The sequence below is a fragment of the Nicotiana tabacum genome, chromosome 18, assembly GCF_000715075.1.
Source record: "Nicotiana tabacum cultivar K326 chromosome 18, ASM71507v2, whole genome shotgun sequence".
NCBI classification, from domain to species: Eukaryota; Viridiplantae; Streptophyta; class Magnoliopsida; order Solanales; family Solanaceae; genus Nicotiana; species Nicotiana tabacum.
In genome coordinates this window covers 37,486,843-37,503,799 of record NC_134097.1, presented here as the reverse complement: position 1 = coordinate 37,503,799, position 16,957 = coordinate 37,486,843, and the positions used below count along the sequence as shown (strand labels likewise).

Below are 16,957 nucleotides of genomic sequence, written 5' to 3'. Positions count from 1 at the left end.
GACCTATCATAGTAAAATGAACGACAAAAATGTTAATGGAGTATTACTCGAGGTTGACTTTTCTGTAGGATCTTCATTTTATAGTGGTATTAAGTGTTTGATTTTGCAATATAAGGTGTGTTTCCATAATTGAATTATATTGTAGTGGTGTTTAGTGTAATTTTGTCTAAATTGAATTGAGACAACGACCAATTCTTATCTTATATCTGTAGAACACAATAGTGAAAAATTGAAGATGAAGAAGAGGAAATCCTTAAAATCATCGAAATCAAGGGCAACTTCATCATCATCATCTTCTAAAGCAAAGATGATAATCAATAGCTCAGTGCTGTCAAAGGATGTTATGATGGATATCTTCTCAAGGATACCAACAAAGGCATTGTGCAGGTTAAGGTGCGTTTGCAAAGAATGGAGAAGCATAATCTCTAACCCATTTTTCAAATCCCTTCACAGAGCACGCTCATCTCAAAAACCCAAATTTCTATTTCTCCAAGAAAAAAACTACCATCGTTGCATGGTCTACAGTATTTCTACTACTAGAGTAACTATGTTGTCAGTTGACTTTGATGGGACTCATAATTTTGAATTCACATTCACTTTGGATGGTTATGTCAATATGTTGCCATCCAAATGGGAGTTGATTTGCTTTGTTAGTACCGAAGGGTTTTATGTATGTAATCCAAGTACTCAAGAATTGGTTAAGTTACCGAATCCTAGTTTTCGTGATGTTAAGGATGGCAGTGCTTTTGGGTATATAAAGTAGAGGAATGAGTACGTTTTGGTTAATGCCCGTCGTGTTAGTTATGATATCGGGTGTGAAGTCCTGAGGTGGACTGATGGTTGTTTGAAAGATCGTTCTTGTGGGTTGTTAGTTCCAAATGCCCGTATTTTCTTCGTTTGTGGGGGGTTTTGATTGAAAATAATTTTTATTGGATTGGATACGGGGACAAGTATGATGACACAAAGATTGGTGCAATCGTGTCGTTCGATTTGGGGAAAGAGGAGTTTGGTACAGTGGTGCTACCAGAAGGTCGTTTTGATTCTGAGGGAGTTTGGTTTTTGGTGGAATTGAAAGGTATGTTGTGTTTGGTTGATTCACCCGAGGACTTATCTACCATGGATATTTGGGTTTTGAAGGATAGTAAGAATTATATGTGGGTTAGGGAGCACAGATTGGATATAAGCAGTTTTAACCTTATCTTTGGGTTTATCATTCCTCTGGATCACATTGAAGGGAAAATTCTTATGGATGTAAAGTTTGAAAGTCTCGAGTGGTATGATGTGGAAAACAAGTGCTTCAAGAGAATAGACAATCTAAGGTTAGGACAATGGAGCTGGTCTTTAATTTACACTGATGGCTTGTTTTCCTTGGGAAGTTGATAGCTTAGCGGTATAATGTTTTCACTTGCTGTTTATGGTTGCTTCATCAACCGTAGTGTTTCAACTTTTTTAACGCTAACCAAACAATGCTCTATCATTTTCCGGTGTTATCTTGCGGTGTTTCAGATGCATCTCAACTCCTGTAATTGATCTATTACATTTGAAATGATGCTGGAAGTACTTTCGTGATAATATTATTTTATGATTATTATTTCTTATTGTGCTTTGTAGAAACTGTTTTATGATGACGAAAGGGTCCTAGTTAACCGTTGTTCTCTTGATTAATGGCATGAATACTCTCATTTTTCTCCCCATGTTAAGCTTTTCTCTTTCTAAGGTAATGATGCTTACTAGCCTTGCATATCAAAAACTAATGTCCTATTATCATTTAGTCCCCATTTCTTATTAATTGACATCTCATTGTTAACTAATTTCATTGGAGTCTATGAATATTTAATGTACCGACGGATGGATGAAGCCTGGATAGTAAGTGGAAAAATATTGAAGTTATGTCCTAACTTTGATTAGTTCTCCCTTTATTTTTTCTTTGGTTGTTGACATTGATTGCCTGCTTCTAAGTCGAAGAGATGTTAAGCAACAATAGCTTACTTTTTTGGGGTTCTTGGTGAGGACAACAGTGGGTCCTAGGGAAAGTAGGGAGTGAGAAAGGGAAGGGTAGTATTGTCGGCTAATTTCAACAAGATATAGTTATTGGTGTGATTATTTTTATTAAGGGTTGTGGCAATATGATCGATTAGATGGTGATATTTTTTTGCTTGGTGAACTGCCAATAGCGATGGAGATGCGGATGCGTGAATTTTGGTGTCATACTAGTGATGCTTATGAGACTCATTGATGTTACTTAAGGTATTGTAGATTGCAGAGGTGAAATAGGTATTGTTATTGAAGGGCTTACTTTTAAGACGGTGTTCTCGGTTGCTGGTTTTCTTTAAAGCACGATTGATTACCAGATCAATGGCATGGGTATTCTCATTGTTTTCCCCTGTTTAGTTTTCCTTTCTAAAGTAGTAATGCTTATTAGATTTACATATCAAACACTAATGTCATGCTTATGCCATGTTTTACATTTAAAAATACTAGTATGAGTATGCATAGGTTGTTCCAGAAATTATTTAAACTTGAGTGGTCAAGAAAGTTGAGAAGTTGATTTAGACCCTAGCGAGGTCGCACAGAAAAGTTTATTATTAAAGTATTTTTGGGACTATCCTCTATTCTGAGAATGGATCATCGTCCATGCCGAGGGTCCTGACCAAGATGTTGACTTCGCGAAACTACTTGTGCCAAAGTGAGGAGCACATGAGCCAAGGGTCTCGTTGCTGGGAATTTGTCTTGCCAGGCTAGGTATGATACATGAGCGCTGTGAACCATGAAGCGAGTGACACCTCGTGGATTGGGCCTATTCGATCACATTGAGCAACATTTCACTTTGTTTTTGCTTGTGCATAAACCGGCCATGAGGAGGCGTAAAATATTGTAAAAACACTTCCTAATAGAAATTTATTTATTAATTTTCAATATTTGAACTTGAAACTTCTGATAAAAGGTATAGGGATCTTATTTATTTCACTATATTTTTTTTGATAATAACATCATATTCCCGAGTTGATTTACCAATTTAGTTGATTGTGATTTTGGACGAATTGTGTTCCAAATGAAAGTAAGTTGCTTCTTAAATTTGCTCTAATAATAAATAATTTTACTAAAACAACTGCCTTGACTAAAACAATTACTGCATGTCACTATACAAAAGATAATGAATTTTTGAACATTAAGTAATTAAAAAGTTAGTACCTTAAAAACTTAAAATTTAAATTAACAAAAAACGAACTAAAAGTTGGTAAAGCGAATTTACTGGCTTTCTAATGTAGTCAAATAAGACTTTGTGCGACCATGACATTTCTGTGGTTATAAAAGCTTCTCATTAAGGGTAAAGTAAGCAAAATGAAGAATTTAAAATTGAATTATTTTTATTTGTAGAAATATGTCATTATTTTTAAAACGGACAAATAAAGAAAGTATGTCATTTTAATTGAAACCCAGGGAGTAACACCTAACAAACAGTGGCACGATCTATTAATGCAACTTTAGTGGTGGGACACTGAACCTTTCTATATGTATATATAAAAAACGTTCTCACTCATACCTGTTATTTGCTGAAGTACCGCAGGCAACTTTGAAACTTCTCTTCTTTATATACTTATCTCTAAGAGTCCAACAACATAGAACCGCTCCAGTCCTCGTTCCAAGAGAGTCTGCACAACAAGAGTTTATTTTTGTTAGTGCTAACAGTAGATATTCCTATTCTCTTCCCACTCAATTCATTTTCAACCACAAGGTGCATAATCCCACAACCAAAAAGCTCATGTCATTACAAGAACAAAGACCCTTTCCATGGAATTTCATGGAGTTCATACTACCATATTGTTTCTGGAACCTATGGTTAACCAGAAACAGTACAACAACAACAGCTCAGTGTAATCCCACAAGTGGGGTCTGGGGAAGATAATATGTACGCAGACCTTACCCGTACCCCGAGGGGCAGAGAGGCTGTGCCTCGGCTCAAGAAGGTCACAAGAGACGATATATTAGTACCATCAATAGAATCATAATAAAATAACAGCAATATAAGAAATACGAAATAGATGGAAAGTACGATAATAATAGAAAGCATGACCTAACTTCTGTTAGCAATACCATGTAAGTTATTTTCCTATGTATGTGTGGTCCAATAGGTCTAAGGCCCATAATTAATATTTAATTAATTATCAAATCTCATCCGTCCGATTGGTTACTTGATGGACATACCAGATTAAGTGAGAACCTCTATAAATTGGTCTTCTCCCCACCTATTAGGGTTACCGTATTTTCTTTATTCTCTCTTCCATCTCTAAAGGCGACGGTAACATAAAGTTAGGGCAAGGGGCGAGAAACCAGTTTTGAATTAACGCTTCCGCTTCAAGATAATGGATTCCGCTTCAGGTATGTTTTTTATGACGATTACATGTAAGATTATCATGTTCAAGATCCTGGTAGAATTATAATTTAGACTTACATGTGGTATCATGGGCCCGGATATTTGAACAGATAATTTTCTTGAAAGAAAGACTAGATTATGATGTATGTATAACTGTTCCGACGTGATTATCGAATTGCTTTCAATTCGCCATTATAATTTGTACTGCTTTCGAATCTGAGGTGGCATCGATAATAAACCATTGTTTCAAGGGTTTTCATCGTTTTATCGTGTCTTTGAATTGCCTGTGAATGTTTACTGATAATGTTTACTTTAAGGTTTCTCTAACATCTAAAGTTGATAAGTCACCAATAAAGTATTACTAGACAATTATTGATTGGCTAATTAAAGCAAAAGAATAGCTAATGAAGTGTCTGTACTAAGTTCATGATATTGATCTTGGGTTATGACGTTAAAGTGTGCATTAAATGATGTTATTGCTTATAATTATGAAAAGCGCTTATGACTGCTACTGCCTTTAAGAAATTTGGGGTCATTTTTCTTACTTTTATTTAAATAAAATAAAGGAAGAATTTATTATGAAGAACCAGTATGTTGGTATGAATATTGATACTTTCAGCTACATGTTAGAAAATATTCTGTGCATCTAAGCATTAAGTATTAGATATTTAACGTTATTCACTGACAGTGCTTCTTATTTTAAACAACAATTAATGCATGTGCTTAAAATTATATTGTTTGTTAGTCACCACCAAAAGTGACCAAACTAGATTATTTAAAGTATTCACATGCATAAAATCTTATGATCTCTATTTTGTGTGTGTAATTATGTTATATAGTTTGTTAGTCACCAAAGTGGTCAAACTAGTTTGTTTATGAAAATATGCATACATAAAATTGTAGTTTATCCATGAAATTAATGAAATGCCTATAATAAAAATTAGTGGATAAATTAATCTTCACTATTGTTAGAACTTAAGGATTTACCCAAAGGTGAATCATAGCATGTTTGGTCAAGCTGGAGAAATCAGCTTATTTTGAGAAGTGTTTTTGAAAAATGTACTTTTGAAGAGAATCAGTGTGTGTTTGGTTGATCAGTCTGAAAAGCACTTTTGAAAAATAATTTGTGTTTGGCCAAACTTTTTAGAAAGTGCTTTTAAGTGTTAAATTACGAATAAGGACATGAATAGATTTACTTAATAATTAATATTATAAGTAAATAAATAATATCAAAATTTTGTTATTACATGCAATAATGAAAAAAATTCATTTTATTTAAGTAAAATATGAAAATAATATTAAAAAGTACTTAATTCTTTTAATATAAGTTAAATATATTAAAATTTCTTCAACAAATATAAAAACATTCACCCCTAAAATCACTATATATTAGAAAGTTTCCTAAAAATAAGAAGAAATATTTATAAATTAATATCCTAAGTATTAGGTTTAAGGGTTATTTTGGTATACACTACATTTTGTTAAGGGTATTTTAGGTAAGAAGAAAAGCCAAAACTGCTTCTGCTTTCGGAAAGAAGCTACTTTTTTCTGCTTCTCTGAAAATGCTTCTGCTTCTTCCCAAAAGCAATTTTTTCCCCAAATAAGCTTGGCCAAATACCTCAAATTAGGGGGAAAAAGTGCTTTTGGAAAAAAGCACTTTTTTGGTCTTGAGAAGCTTGGCCAAACAGGCTATCAATTATTCTATGAATAGTGAATATGAGGAGGCAAATTAATATTCTTAGTCAGATATATATTGTCTGTCCAAAGATGGCATATATATATGGTTAAAAATATTTAATTACCTATTAAGACTAAATGACATTTAAATTATGATAGTGTGTCGTAGTATTTACCCAAAGGAGAATTGCGATATGCTTTAACTGTTTTGCTGAATCCATATTGATTTGTGAGCATGTATTATCTATTTTTGCAACTATTCCCTTTCATTCTCTTGCTTCGTCGGTTACTGTGTTCAACGGATTGAACTTCTCTGAATGGCGTGAACAAGTCCAGTTCCACTTAGGTGTAATGGATCTTGACTTGGCTTTGCTGAATGATAAGCCTGCTGCCATTACTGATTCGAGCAGTGCGGATGAGAAGTCTTTCCATAAAGCATGGGAACGCTCTAACAGGCTAAGCCTTATGTTTATGTGAATGAATATTGCCACCAACATTAAGAGTACTATTCCACAAACAGAAAGTGCCAGGAAATACCTGAAGTTTGTGGAAGACCATTTTCGTTCTGCAGATAAGTCTCTCGCTGGTACACTAATGGCTGAACTCATGACCATGAAGTTTGATGGGTCGCGTAGTATGCAAAACCATATCATCGAGATGACTAACATTGCAACAAGACTTTAGACCTTGGGGATGAAAGTGGATGACTCCTTCTTGGTTCAGTTTATTCTGAACTCGTTTCCTCCTGAGTATGGACCTTTTCAAATTAACTACAACACTATTAAGGATAAGTGGAGTGTTAGTGAATTGTCCAGTATGCTTACTCAGGAGGAGTCAAGACTTAAGAAACAAGGGAATCATTCAATTAACCTCATGGGTCAAGGAGCTGGTAAAGGACTTAAAATGAAGGCCAACAAGTTCAAGAAGAAGAAAGCACCTGCTAAAGCTCAACAGGATGCTAACAAGGAACATAAGGCAGATACGTGTCGTTTCTGTAACAAGGAAGGACACTATCAGAAAGATTGTCTGAAACGTAAAGCTTGGTTCGAAAAGAAAGGTACATTTAATGCTTTTGTATGTTTCGAATCAAATTTAGTAGAAGTTCCTAATAATACTTGGTGGCTTGATTCTGGTGCAACTGCTCATGTATCTACTATGTTGCAAGGATTCCTTACGATCCAAACTACAAATCCAAATAAGGATTTCTTGTTCATGGGAAATCGTATGAAGGCTCCAATTGAAGGCATAAGGACTTATCGTTTGATCATGGAGACTGGACGTCACCTTGATCTATTAAAGACTCTTTATGTACCTTCAGTTTCTAGGAATTTGATTTCTCTTTCAAGACTTGATGTTTCTGGATTTGATTTAAAGTTTGGAAATGGATGTTTCAATTTATATAAGAATGCTATTTTTTATGGTTCTGGCTTTCTCAGTGATGGTTTATATAAATTGAAACTCGATATTGGTTTTTCTGAATCCCTTCTTATTGTTCAACATAATATTGGAATTAAACGTAGTTCACTAGATGAAAGTTCTGCTTACTTGTGGCATAGACGTTTGGGTCATATATCCAAAGAAAGGTTAGAAAGATTAGTAAAAAAATGAGATTCTTCCGAATCTAAATTTTACTGATCTTACTATATGTTTGGATTGCATTAAGGGAAAGCAAACCAAGCATAGTAAGAAAGGTTCCACAAGAAGCACCTAGCTTCTTGAAATTATACACACCGATATTTGTGGACCCTTTGATATTCCATCTTTTGGTGGAGAGAAATATTTTATCACTTTTATCGATGATTTTTCACGTTATGGATACATCTATTTGCTGAAAAAAATTCTCAAGCAATAGATGCTCTCAAGGTGTTTGTTAATGAGGTTGAAAGGCAATTAGATAGAAAGGTGAAAATCATTAGGTCAGATAGAGGTGGTGAGTATTATGGAAAATATAATGAATCATGACAATGTCCAGGTCCATTTACAAAGTTCCTCGAGGAACGTGGCATATGTGCACAATATACTATGCCAGGAACACCTCAATAAAATGGTATTGCAGAAAGGCGTAATCGAACACTTATGCATATGGTTAGGAGCATGATAAGTAACTCCTCATTACCCAAATCATTGTGGATGTATGCTCTTAAAACCGCTGTATATTTATTAAACAGGGTTCCTAGTAAGGCAGTTCCAAAGACCCCTTTTGAACTATGGACATGAAGGAAACCTAGTTTAAGGCACCTGCATGTTTGGGGTTGCCCAGCGGATGCTATAGTTTATAATCCACAAGAAAAGAAATTAGATTCTCGAACGGTAAGTGGTTACTTTATTGGTTACCCAGAGAAATCTAAAGGTTATGTGTTTTACTATCCAAACCATAGTTCGAGAATTGTTGAAACCGGTAATGCAAGATTCATTGAGAATGGTGAAGTTAGTGGGAGTGTTGAAAAGCAAAGTGTGAAAATTAAAGAGGTGAGGGTCAATGTTCTATTACCCAAAAATGTGCCTACTTCCACACAAATACCAAATATTGTTCCAGTTGTTGAAGAACACTTTGACAACACCGAGCAACATTTGGATGAAACACTTCATGAAGAAACTAACTCACAAATATCTGACACAAATGAACCACAAGAAATGCCATTAAGAAAATCTGAAAGAGTTAGAAAATCGGCTATTTCGGATGATTACGTGATTTATTTGCAAGAGTCAGATTTTGACATTGGTCTTAATAAGGATCCGATTTCATTTTCACAAGCCATAGAAAGTAATGAGTCTGACAAATGGATTGATGCCATGAAGGAAGAGTTAAAATCCATGGAATACAATAAAGATTGGGATCTTGTTGAATTGCCAGAAAGTTCTAAAAGAATCGGGCGTAGATGGGTATTTAAGACCAAACACGATTCAAATGGCAATATTGATAGATACAAAGCCAGACTTGTTGCCAAGGGTTATACTCAGAAAGGAGGCATTGATTATCAAGAGACTTTTTCGCCGGTCTCAAAGAAAGACTCGTTAAGAATTATTATGGCTTTGGTGGCTCATTATGATTTAGAGTTACACCAAATGGATGTGAAAACTGCCTTTCTTAATGGAGACCTCGAGGAGGAAATTTATATGGACCAACCAGAGAGTTTCGAAACTAAAGGAAAAGGTCAAATGGTGTGTAAACTGAAGAAGTCAATATATGGACTTAAACAAGCCTCACGACAATGGTATATAAAGTTTAATGATACTATAACATCTTTTGGATTTGTGGAAAATACAGTTGATCGGTGTATATACCAAAAGATCAGTGGGAGCAAGTTTATATTTTTAGTCATATATGTTGATGATATTCTACTTGCTGCTAATGATTTAGGCATATTGCGTGAGACTAAAGATTTTCTCTCTAAGAATTTTGAAATGAAAGATATGGGTGAGGCATCCTATGTGATAGGAATAGAAATATTCCGTGATAGATCACAAGGATTATTGGAATTGTCTCAGAAAGGCTATATCGAAAGAATTCAAGAGAGATTTAATATGACCAATTGTTCAGCAGGAATTGTTCCAATTCAAAAAGGGGACAAATTTAGTCTCATGCAATGCCCTAACAATGATGTAGAACGAAAGGAAATGGAATCAATTCCTTACTCTTCAATTGTTGGTAGTCTGATGTATGCTTAAACTTGCACAAGACCGGCTATTAGTTTTGTGGTCGGAATGCTAGGAAGATATCAAAGTAACCAAGGAATTGATCACTAGAAAGCTGCAAAGAAAGTTTTGAGGTACCTGAAAGGAACGAAGGATTACATGCTCATGTATAGGAGATCCAAGCATATGGAAGTTGTTGGATACTCGGATTCAGATTTCGCTGGATGTATTGACACTAGAAAATCCACATTTGGTTATTTGTTCCAATTAGCTGAAGGAGCAATATCGTGGAAGAGTGCCAAACAGTCTGTTATTGCTACATCCATGATGGAAGCAGAATTTTTGGCATGTTTTGAAGCCACAATTCATGCATTATGGCTGCAGAACTTTATTTCAGGACTTGGGGTTGTCGACACCATTACCAAACCGCTAAAAATTTACTGTGATAATTCTGCAGCAGTATTCTTCTCCAAGAACGATAAGTACTCTAAAGGTGCCAAACATATGGAATTAAAGTACTTTACCGTCAAGGAGGAAGTTCAGAAACAAAGAGTGTCACTTGAGCATATTAGAACTGATCTCATGATTGCAGATCCGTAAACGAAAGGTTTAAAGCCGAAGATATTTAAAGAACATGTACATAGAATGGGTCTTGGCTGTATTTATGATTGATGTATTTATGATATTTTGACACTCTAAGCTCATTTATATGTTTCTGATATACATTAGTGATTTTCTGTTTCTTATAATGGTGTACATATTATTGTTTTGAGATATTACAGGATAAGTCTCAATGAGATATTATTGTGGACCATAATATTTTATAGCTTATGGACCTGATACGATGAGTTGCTAATGTTGTAGTATATGGAAGGGAGTATTTAGATGAATTATATATAACCGCCATAACTCACATTTAGTAGTTTATCGTATTATGGTATTTATGATGGACATTATAGAAGAGATTTGTTTATGCGCAACTAATGTTCCTATATTAAATATTAATATTATGTGATTATTGGGCCAAGTGGGAGAATGTAAGTTATTTTCCTATGTATGTGTGGCCCAATAGGTCTAAGGCCCATAATTAATATTTAATTAATTATCAAATCTCATCCGTCCGATTGGTTACTTGATGGACGAACCAGATTAAGTGAGAACCTCTATAAATTGGTCCTCTCCCCACCCATTAGGGTTACCGTATTTTTTTTATTTTTTTTCTTCCATCACTAAAGTCGGCGGTAACGTAAAGCTAGGGCAAGAGGCGAGAAACCGATTTCAACCAACGCTTCCGCTTCACGATAATGGATTCCGCTTCAGGTATGTTTTCTATAACGATTATATGTAAGATTATCATGTTCAAGATCCTGGTAGAATTATAATTTATGCTTACATGTGGTATCAAGAGCCTGGATATTTGAACGGAATAATTTGTACGTATTCAATGAATTTCTTAAGACAAATATAAAGTTTGGACCAAAGCTACTGGGTTCGAACCCGTAGCCAAAGGGCTGGAAGCAATAGAAGCAAACCCCCAGAGATGGGAGTTTTTTTCAAATTCAACACTGTTGGTTCCTCCAGGAAACCCAGGAGTTGCTGGTACAGGTGGTCTTATTTAGGAATTATCAAGAGAGCTGGGTGATTGGCTTTATGGGAAGTATCATGCGTGCTGCTTACAACAGGGCAGAACTGACAGCCCGTCTGCATGGATTGCAAATTGCAAAACAGCAAAACCTCATGCCATTGGAAATCAATATTGACTCATGTAATTAACATGCTCAATCATGGAAATCTTACTTACAAACCCATTGTTAATGAATGCAGGCAATTAATGGAGGAACTGGGAAAACCGTTGATCATACATACTTTCAGGGAACAGAATAGAGTAGCAAATGCATTACCAAAGGAAGACGCCAAGGGATCTCATTTTGGAAAACCAGCTATTTTTGTAGTTCCTCCAACTCCAATATGTGCCGCCATATATATTTGAGCAGATATTTTAGGTACTTCTTTTGAAAGAAAAACTAATTTATGTAATAATAATCTAGATGCAGATATAATGCCTATTGGGAGCCTAATGCTCCACAGTCCGTGTTGTGAATGAAAATAGAGATGACGTGGAAGCCACGCAAGCACAGCACATGGGAATGCCACGCAAGACTTCTAAAATGATCATTTCGCCTAAACGACTTGAGGACTACGTCAGGAAAGGGGGAAATGCACGTGACAAGGGGTAAAACTAATTGGGCAGCAGTATAAGGCACCACAAAATCAGCATTGCAAGGAGTCAATTGAGTTGTTATGAATGATTCTTTTTCTCTTCCTAGTTCTTCTGTATTCCTCACCTTCTTCTACTTCCTTTAAACTTAGTTGTTGCTAGTTCCAATATTTCATTGTAATTTTTGCTTTAGAGATTTCATCCGTCTTTGTCTTTGTAAACGAGTTTCAGTTTAATCAATCAACAGTTGTGGTACTATTTTCTATTTATTTGAGTTGCACTCTTCTGCTCTTTTGAATTTGTAACATTGGTGCTTTTATTGAGAGGTCTAAAATGGATGACCAAAAACTCAAGTCTCTCATAGAAGACTCAGTTCAAGGAGTGAAGGATTCAATCCTTGCTGATATCCGTTCATTGTTACTGGAAGTGGTGGGAAATCAACATCGAGACCCAACAATGGAAGTCACTCGCCATCGCCATGGGAGAGAGCCCACACGATGACCAACCTACGGTGGCATCAATTATTCGCCATAGAGGTCCGGTGAAGATAGGGCGGTTTCGTGGTGATAATCCGGAGGCCTGGATTTTTCAAGCAGATCGCTACTTCGATTTTTACCACATAGCAGGGGATCAAAGGATCTCAATCCCCTCCTTCTACTTGGACGGAGAAGCTCTCGAATGATATCGTTGGCTTTTTTTGGAATAAACAACTGGTGGATTGGGATCATTTTGCAGCAAATGTGCGAATCCGTTTCCATCAGAAAGGGTTAGAATTAGCTGATGGACCCTTGGCGAAACTCAGACAGACCACCACCATATCAGATTTTCAGAGTCAGTTTGAGACTATTGCCAACAAAACAGATGACATGACTGATGGTCGTATGGTACGTCTCTTTATTTCTGGGCTCAGAGAGGATATTAAGAATTTAGTGCTTGTCCACAGGCCAAAAACTTATGAGGAGACGTTAGATTTGGGCCATATTCACGAAAAAAGGATCCAGGCTGAAAAAGGGCCCATCCGACCAGCCTTCACCAAAACTCCACCACTGTTACCCACACCTAATTTTGCACCGTCACCCCATACCATAAAATCCTCGAGTCCTCCCATTCCAGTCGCATCTAGATCTTACCCACCAAATTGTCCACCCATCAAACGCCTATCTCATGCTGAATTACAGAGTCATCGGGAACGTGGATTGTGCTACTATTGTGAAGAGAAATATACTGTTGGTCATAAATGTAAGATGCCTCCTCAGTTTTTATTGCTTACAGATGGGTCCGATGTAGACCTTGGCTTGCCGGAATCCTTTGTTACTGATGATTTCATAGCCGAAGAGTTGCAATGTTTGGAATTACAGGAGCAATCAGCTATTTCTTACCATGCTTTAACTGGTGGAATCTCCCCATCAACTTTGCGATTCACTGGGCAAGTGAGTGGATCGCCCGTCCAAGTATTGGTAGACGTCGGAAGTACTCACAACTTTGTTCAACCACGAGCAGCTAAACACCTTCAACTTCAAATTGAGGTCATTCCCAGTTTTGCCGTAATGGTGGGCAGTGGCCAGAGACTTCATTGTGAAGGAGTAGTGCGCCAAGTCGCCTTGTTGATTCAAGGAACTACGCTGATTGAGGACATGTATGTCCTACCTTTCCACGGGGCTGATATAGTACTTGGGGTAGCATGGTTGGCAACTTTGGGGCGCATTGTCACTGATTATGCAACACGGGAGTTTGAATTTACTTTGAAGGGGTCCAAAGTGCTATGGCATGGAGATTCTCCCACCAACGCTCACCAAATTCAGTTGCATAGTTTGAGGCGCATGGCAGCAACTGATGCTATTTCCTTTTTCTTTTGCCTAGAGATGATCGTTGATGAGAGAGGAACGACAGACGAGATGGCCCCTGACTTGTGCAGCCTATTGGAGTCTTATGCTGATATCTTTCAGAAGTCAGCCGGTTTGCCTCCTTCCCGTGCCCAGGATCACTTGATACACCTCACCCCGGGGGCACCACCTGTAAATGTAAAACCATATAGGTACCCCTATTTCCAGAAACACGCTATGGAGCAACTTGTGATAGATATGCTCAAGGAGGGAGTGATACGGCCCATTACCAGCCCGTTTTCGTCCTCGGTATTGCTAGTGTGCAAGAAGGATAGTACATGGAGGTTTTGCGTTGACTATAGAGCACTAAATGCTATCACAGTTCGTGATCGATTTCCAATTCCCACCATTGATGAATTGTTTGATGAATTGCACGGAGCTTGTTATTTTTCCAAGCTGGACTTGTTATCCGGATATCATCAAATCAAGGTCAGGCCTGAAGATATGGCCAAGACTGTTTTTCGTACCCACGATGGGCACTACGAATTCTTGGTAATGTCGTTTGGCTTGACGAATGCCCCTTCCACCTTTTAGGAAACTATGAATGAAGTTTTTCTGCCCCATTTACGCCGTTTCGTCTTGGTATTCTTTGATGATATATTGGTCTATAGTTCATCCTAAAATGCACAGATGGAACATTTACATGTGGTCCTGCAGTTGTTACACGACCATCAGCTAGTCGCCAAGCGATCCAAATGTTTATTTGGCCAACCATCCGTGGATTATTTGGGCCACATCATCTCTGCCCAAGGACTGTCCGTAGACCCTGAAAAGATCATTGCTATCCAGCAATGGCCACCCCTCCTTCTGTAAAGGAAATTCGCAGTTTCCTTGGCCTTGCAGGTTATTACCATAGATTTATCAATCATTATGCTGCTATAGCTGGTCATTTGAATAATTTTTTGCGCAAGGACTCTTTCAAGTGGGCAGATGTAGAACAAAGTGCCTTTGATGCTTTGAAGGCCAAGTTGGGCTCCACCCCTCTTTTGGCTCTACCAGATTTTAGTCGGGAATTTCAGGTGGAAACTGACGCATCTGGGCAAGGTATCAGGGCTATTCTATCACAACGAGGCCACCCCATTGCTTACTACAGCAAAAGTTAAACTCTCGTATGCAGAAGGCCTCCACCTATCACAGAGATATGTTTGTCATTACTTAGGCTGTGAGTAAATGGCGGCAGTACCTTTTGGAATGTCAGTTCATAATCTTTACTGATCAGCAATCATTGAGGAACTTGACTATGCAGACCATACAAACACCTGAGCAACAGAAGTGGCTCACTAAACTTGTGGGATATGACTTTCGCATTTTGTATCGGCCTGGTAAACAAAACTCTGCCGCAGATGCTCTTTCTCGAACTTCAGAAGCGACCTTCATGACTCTATCGGTCAATTCTTTTGCTATTGAGTTTGAGTCGAAGCAATTGAACCACTCCAATCCGGAGTTGGTCGACATTCAACAGGCTTTGAGTCGTGGGGATGTTGGCTATGAAGACTATCTATTCAAAGATGGGTTACTCTTTTATAAAGGAAGGAGTTATTCCTTCAGATTCTTCCTTACGCCTGCAACTAATTTTTGAGTTCCATGCCACTCCTACTGGAGGACATGATGGGGTTGCTCGCGCCTTCCATCTTTTGGCATCTAATTTCTTTTGGAGGCATATGCGTCGCGATGTACAAATTTTTGTGGCAGCCTGTCAGATATGCCAACAGATGAAGGACTCTCACCTTCATCCTGCGGGCTTATTGCAGCCATTGCCCATCCCTGATCAAGTTTTTGAGGACATTGTGATGGACTTTATCACATGTCTTCCAAGTTCGAAAGGGAGGACTACCATCATGACTGTAGTAGATCGACTCACGAAATATGGGCACTTCATACCACTGCCTTCTACTTTTTCGACTCAAACTGTGGTAGAGGCTTTCGTGGTAGGTATAATAAGGCTCCATGGCCCTCCCCGAACTATCGTGACTGATCGTGACCCTAGGTTTCTACACTTGTTTTGGCAAAAAATTCATCGTTTACAATGGTCGACTCTTGCCATGAGTACTGCTTATCATCCTCAGACGGATGGGCAATCTGAGGCACTCAACACGTGTGTGGAACAGTATTTGCGCTGCTTCGTCACTGAGGTTCCTTCCCACTGGGTTGCCATGATACCATGGGCAGAATATTGGTATAACACCTCTTATCAAACTGCAGCTGGCATGACTCCTTTTCAAGCACTCTATGGCCGTGAACCTCCAACCATCGCTCGCTATAATTTGGGCAGCACTGCGAGCGAATTAGTTGAGTCCTACCTGCTGCAACGTGATGAAGTTCTACAGATTCTTAAGCACAATTTGTTAAAGGCTCAGAACCGTATGAAGCTATTGGCAGATAAGTCCCGCACTAATACGACCTTTGCTATTGGTGATTGGGTGTACGTCAAATTAAAACCATTTAGGCAGACTTCTCTGCGCTTGCAGCGAGATCACAAGATTGGCAGACGATATTTTGGTCCTTACCAGGTGTTGAAACGCATTGGCAATGTTGCCTACCGCCTAGCGCTGCCCGAGTCTGCTAAGATCCACTCGGTCTTTCATGTTTCTATGTTGAAACGATGTGTTGGAACTGCTAATCATCAGGTCACTCCTTTGCTTTTGGGAGATATCACTGACACGGTAAATCCAGTTGATCTCAACCTTGAGGACAAGGTTGCTTTTCAGGAGGGGAGTATTGTTGTGAATGAAAATAGAGATGACGTGGAAGCCACGCAAGCAGAGCACATGGGAATGCCACGCAAGACTTCTAGAATGATCATTCCGCCTAAACGACTTGAGGACTACGTCTGGAAAGGGGGAAATGCACGTGACAAGGGGTAAAACTAATTGGGCAGTAGTATAAGGCTCCACGAAATCAGCATTGCAAGGAGTCAATTGAGTTGTTATGAATGATTCTATTTCTCTTCCTAGTTCTTCTGTATTCCTCACCTCCTTCTACTTCCATTATCCTTAGTTGTTGCTAGTTCTAGTATTTCATTGTAATTTTTGCTTTAGAGATTTCATCCGGCTTTGTCTTTGTAAACGAGTTTCAGTTTAATCAATCAACAGTTGTGGTACTATTTTCTGTTTATTTGAGTTGCACCCTTCTGCTCTTTTGAATTTGTTATTACATGCAATAATTAAA

At 37.8% G+C, this 16,957-nt stretch overlaps 2 protein-coding genes across 2 annotated transcripts; both read left to right on the top strand.

Moving 5' to 3' along the window:
• Positions 1-235: 235 nt before the first annotated feature.
• Positions 236-1,380, top strand: LOC142172478 (putative F-box protein At1g50870). The gene is made up of 2 exons (XM_075236108.1): positions 236-750; positions 873-1,380. The coding sequence occupies exons 1-2, from the start codon at positions 236-238 to the stop codon at positions 1,378-1,380; spliced, it is 1,023 nt and encodes a 340-aa protein (XP_075092209.1).
• Positions 1,381-14,580: 13,200 nt separating this feature from the next.
• On the top strand, positions 14,581-14,892 carry LOC142172477 (putative mitochondrial protein AtMg00860). Its single transcript, XM_075236107.1, has one exon. It carries the CDS (start codon positions 14,581-14,583, stop codon positions 14,890-14,892), a length of 312 nt encoding a protein of 103 aa, XP_075092208.1.
• The last annotated feature ends 2,065 nt before the right edge of the window (positions 14,893-16,957 follow it).

Bases quoted from the DNA above. Each gene is read 5' to 3' on its own strand.
- LOC142172478 (XM_075236108.1), top strand. From the start codon at position 236: ATGAAGAAGAGGAAATCCTTAAAATCATCGAAATCAAGGGCAACTTCA. The intron at 751-872 runs GTATATAAAGTA...GTGGGTTGTTAG, and splicing joins AAGGATGGCAGTGCTTTTGG to TTCCAAATGCCCGTATTTTC.
- LOC142172477 (XM_075236107.1), top strand. From the start codon at position 14,581: ATGGCCACCCCTCCTTCTGTAAAGGAAATTCGCAGTTTCCTTGGCCTT.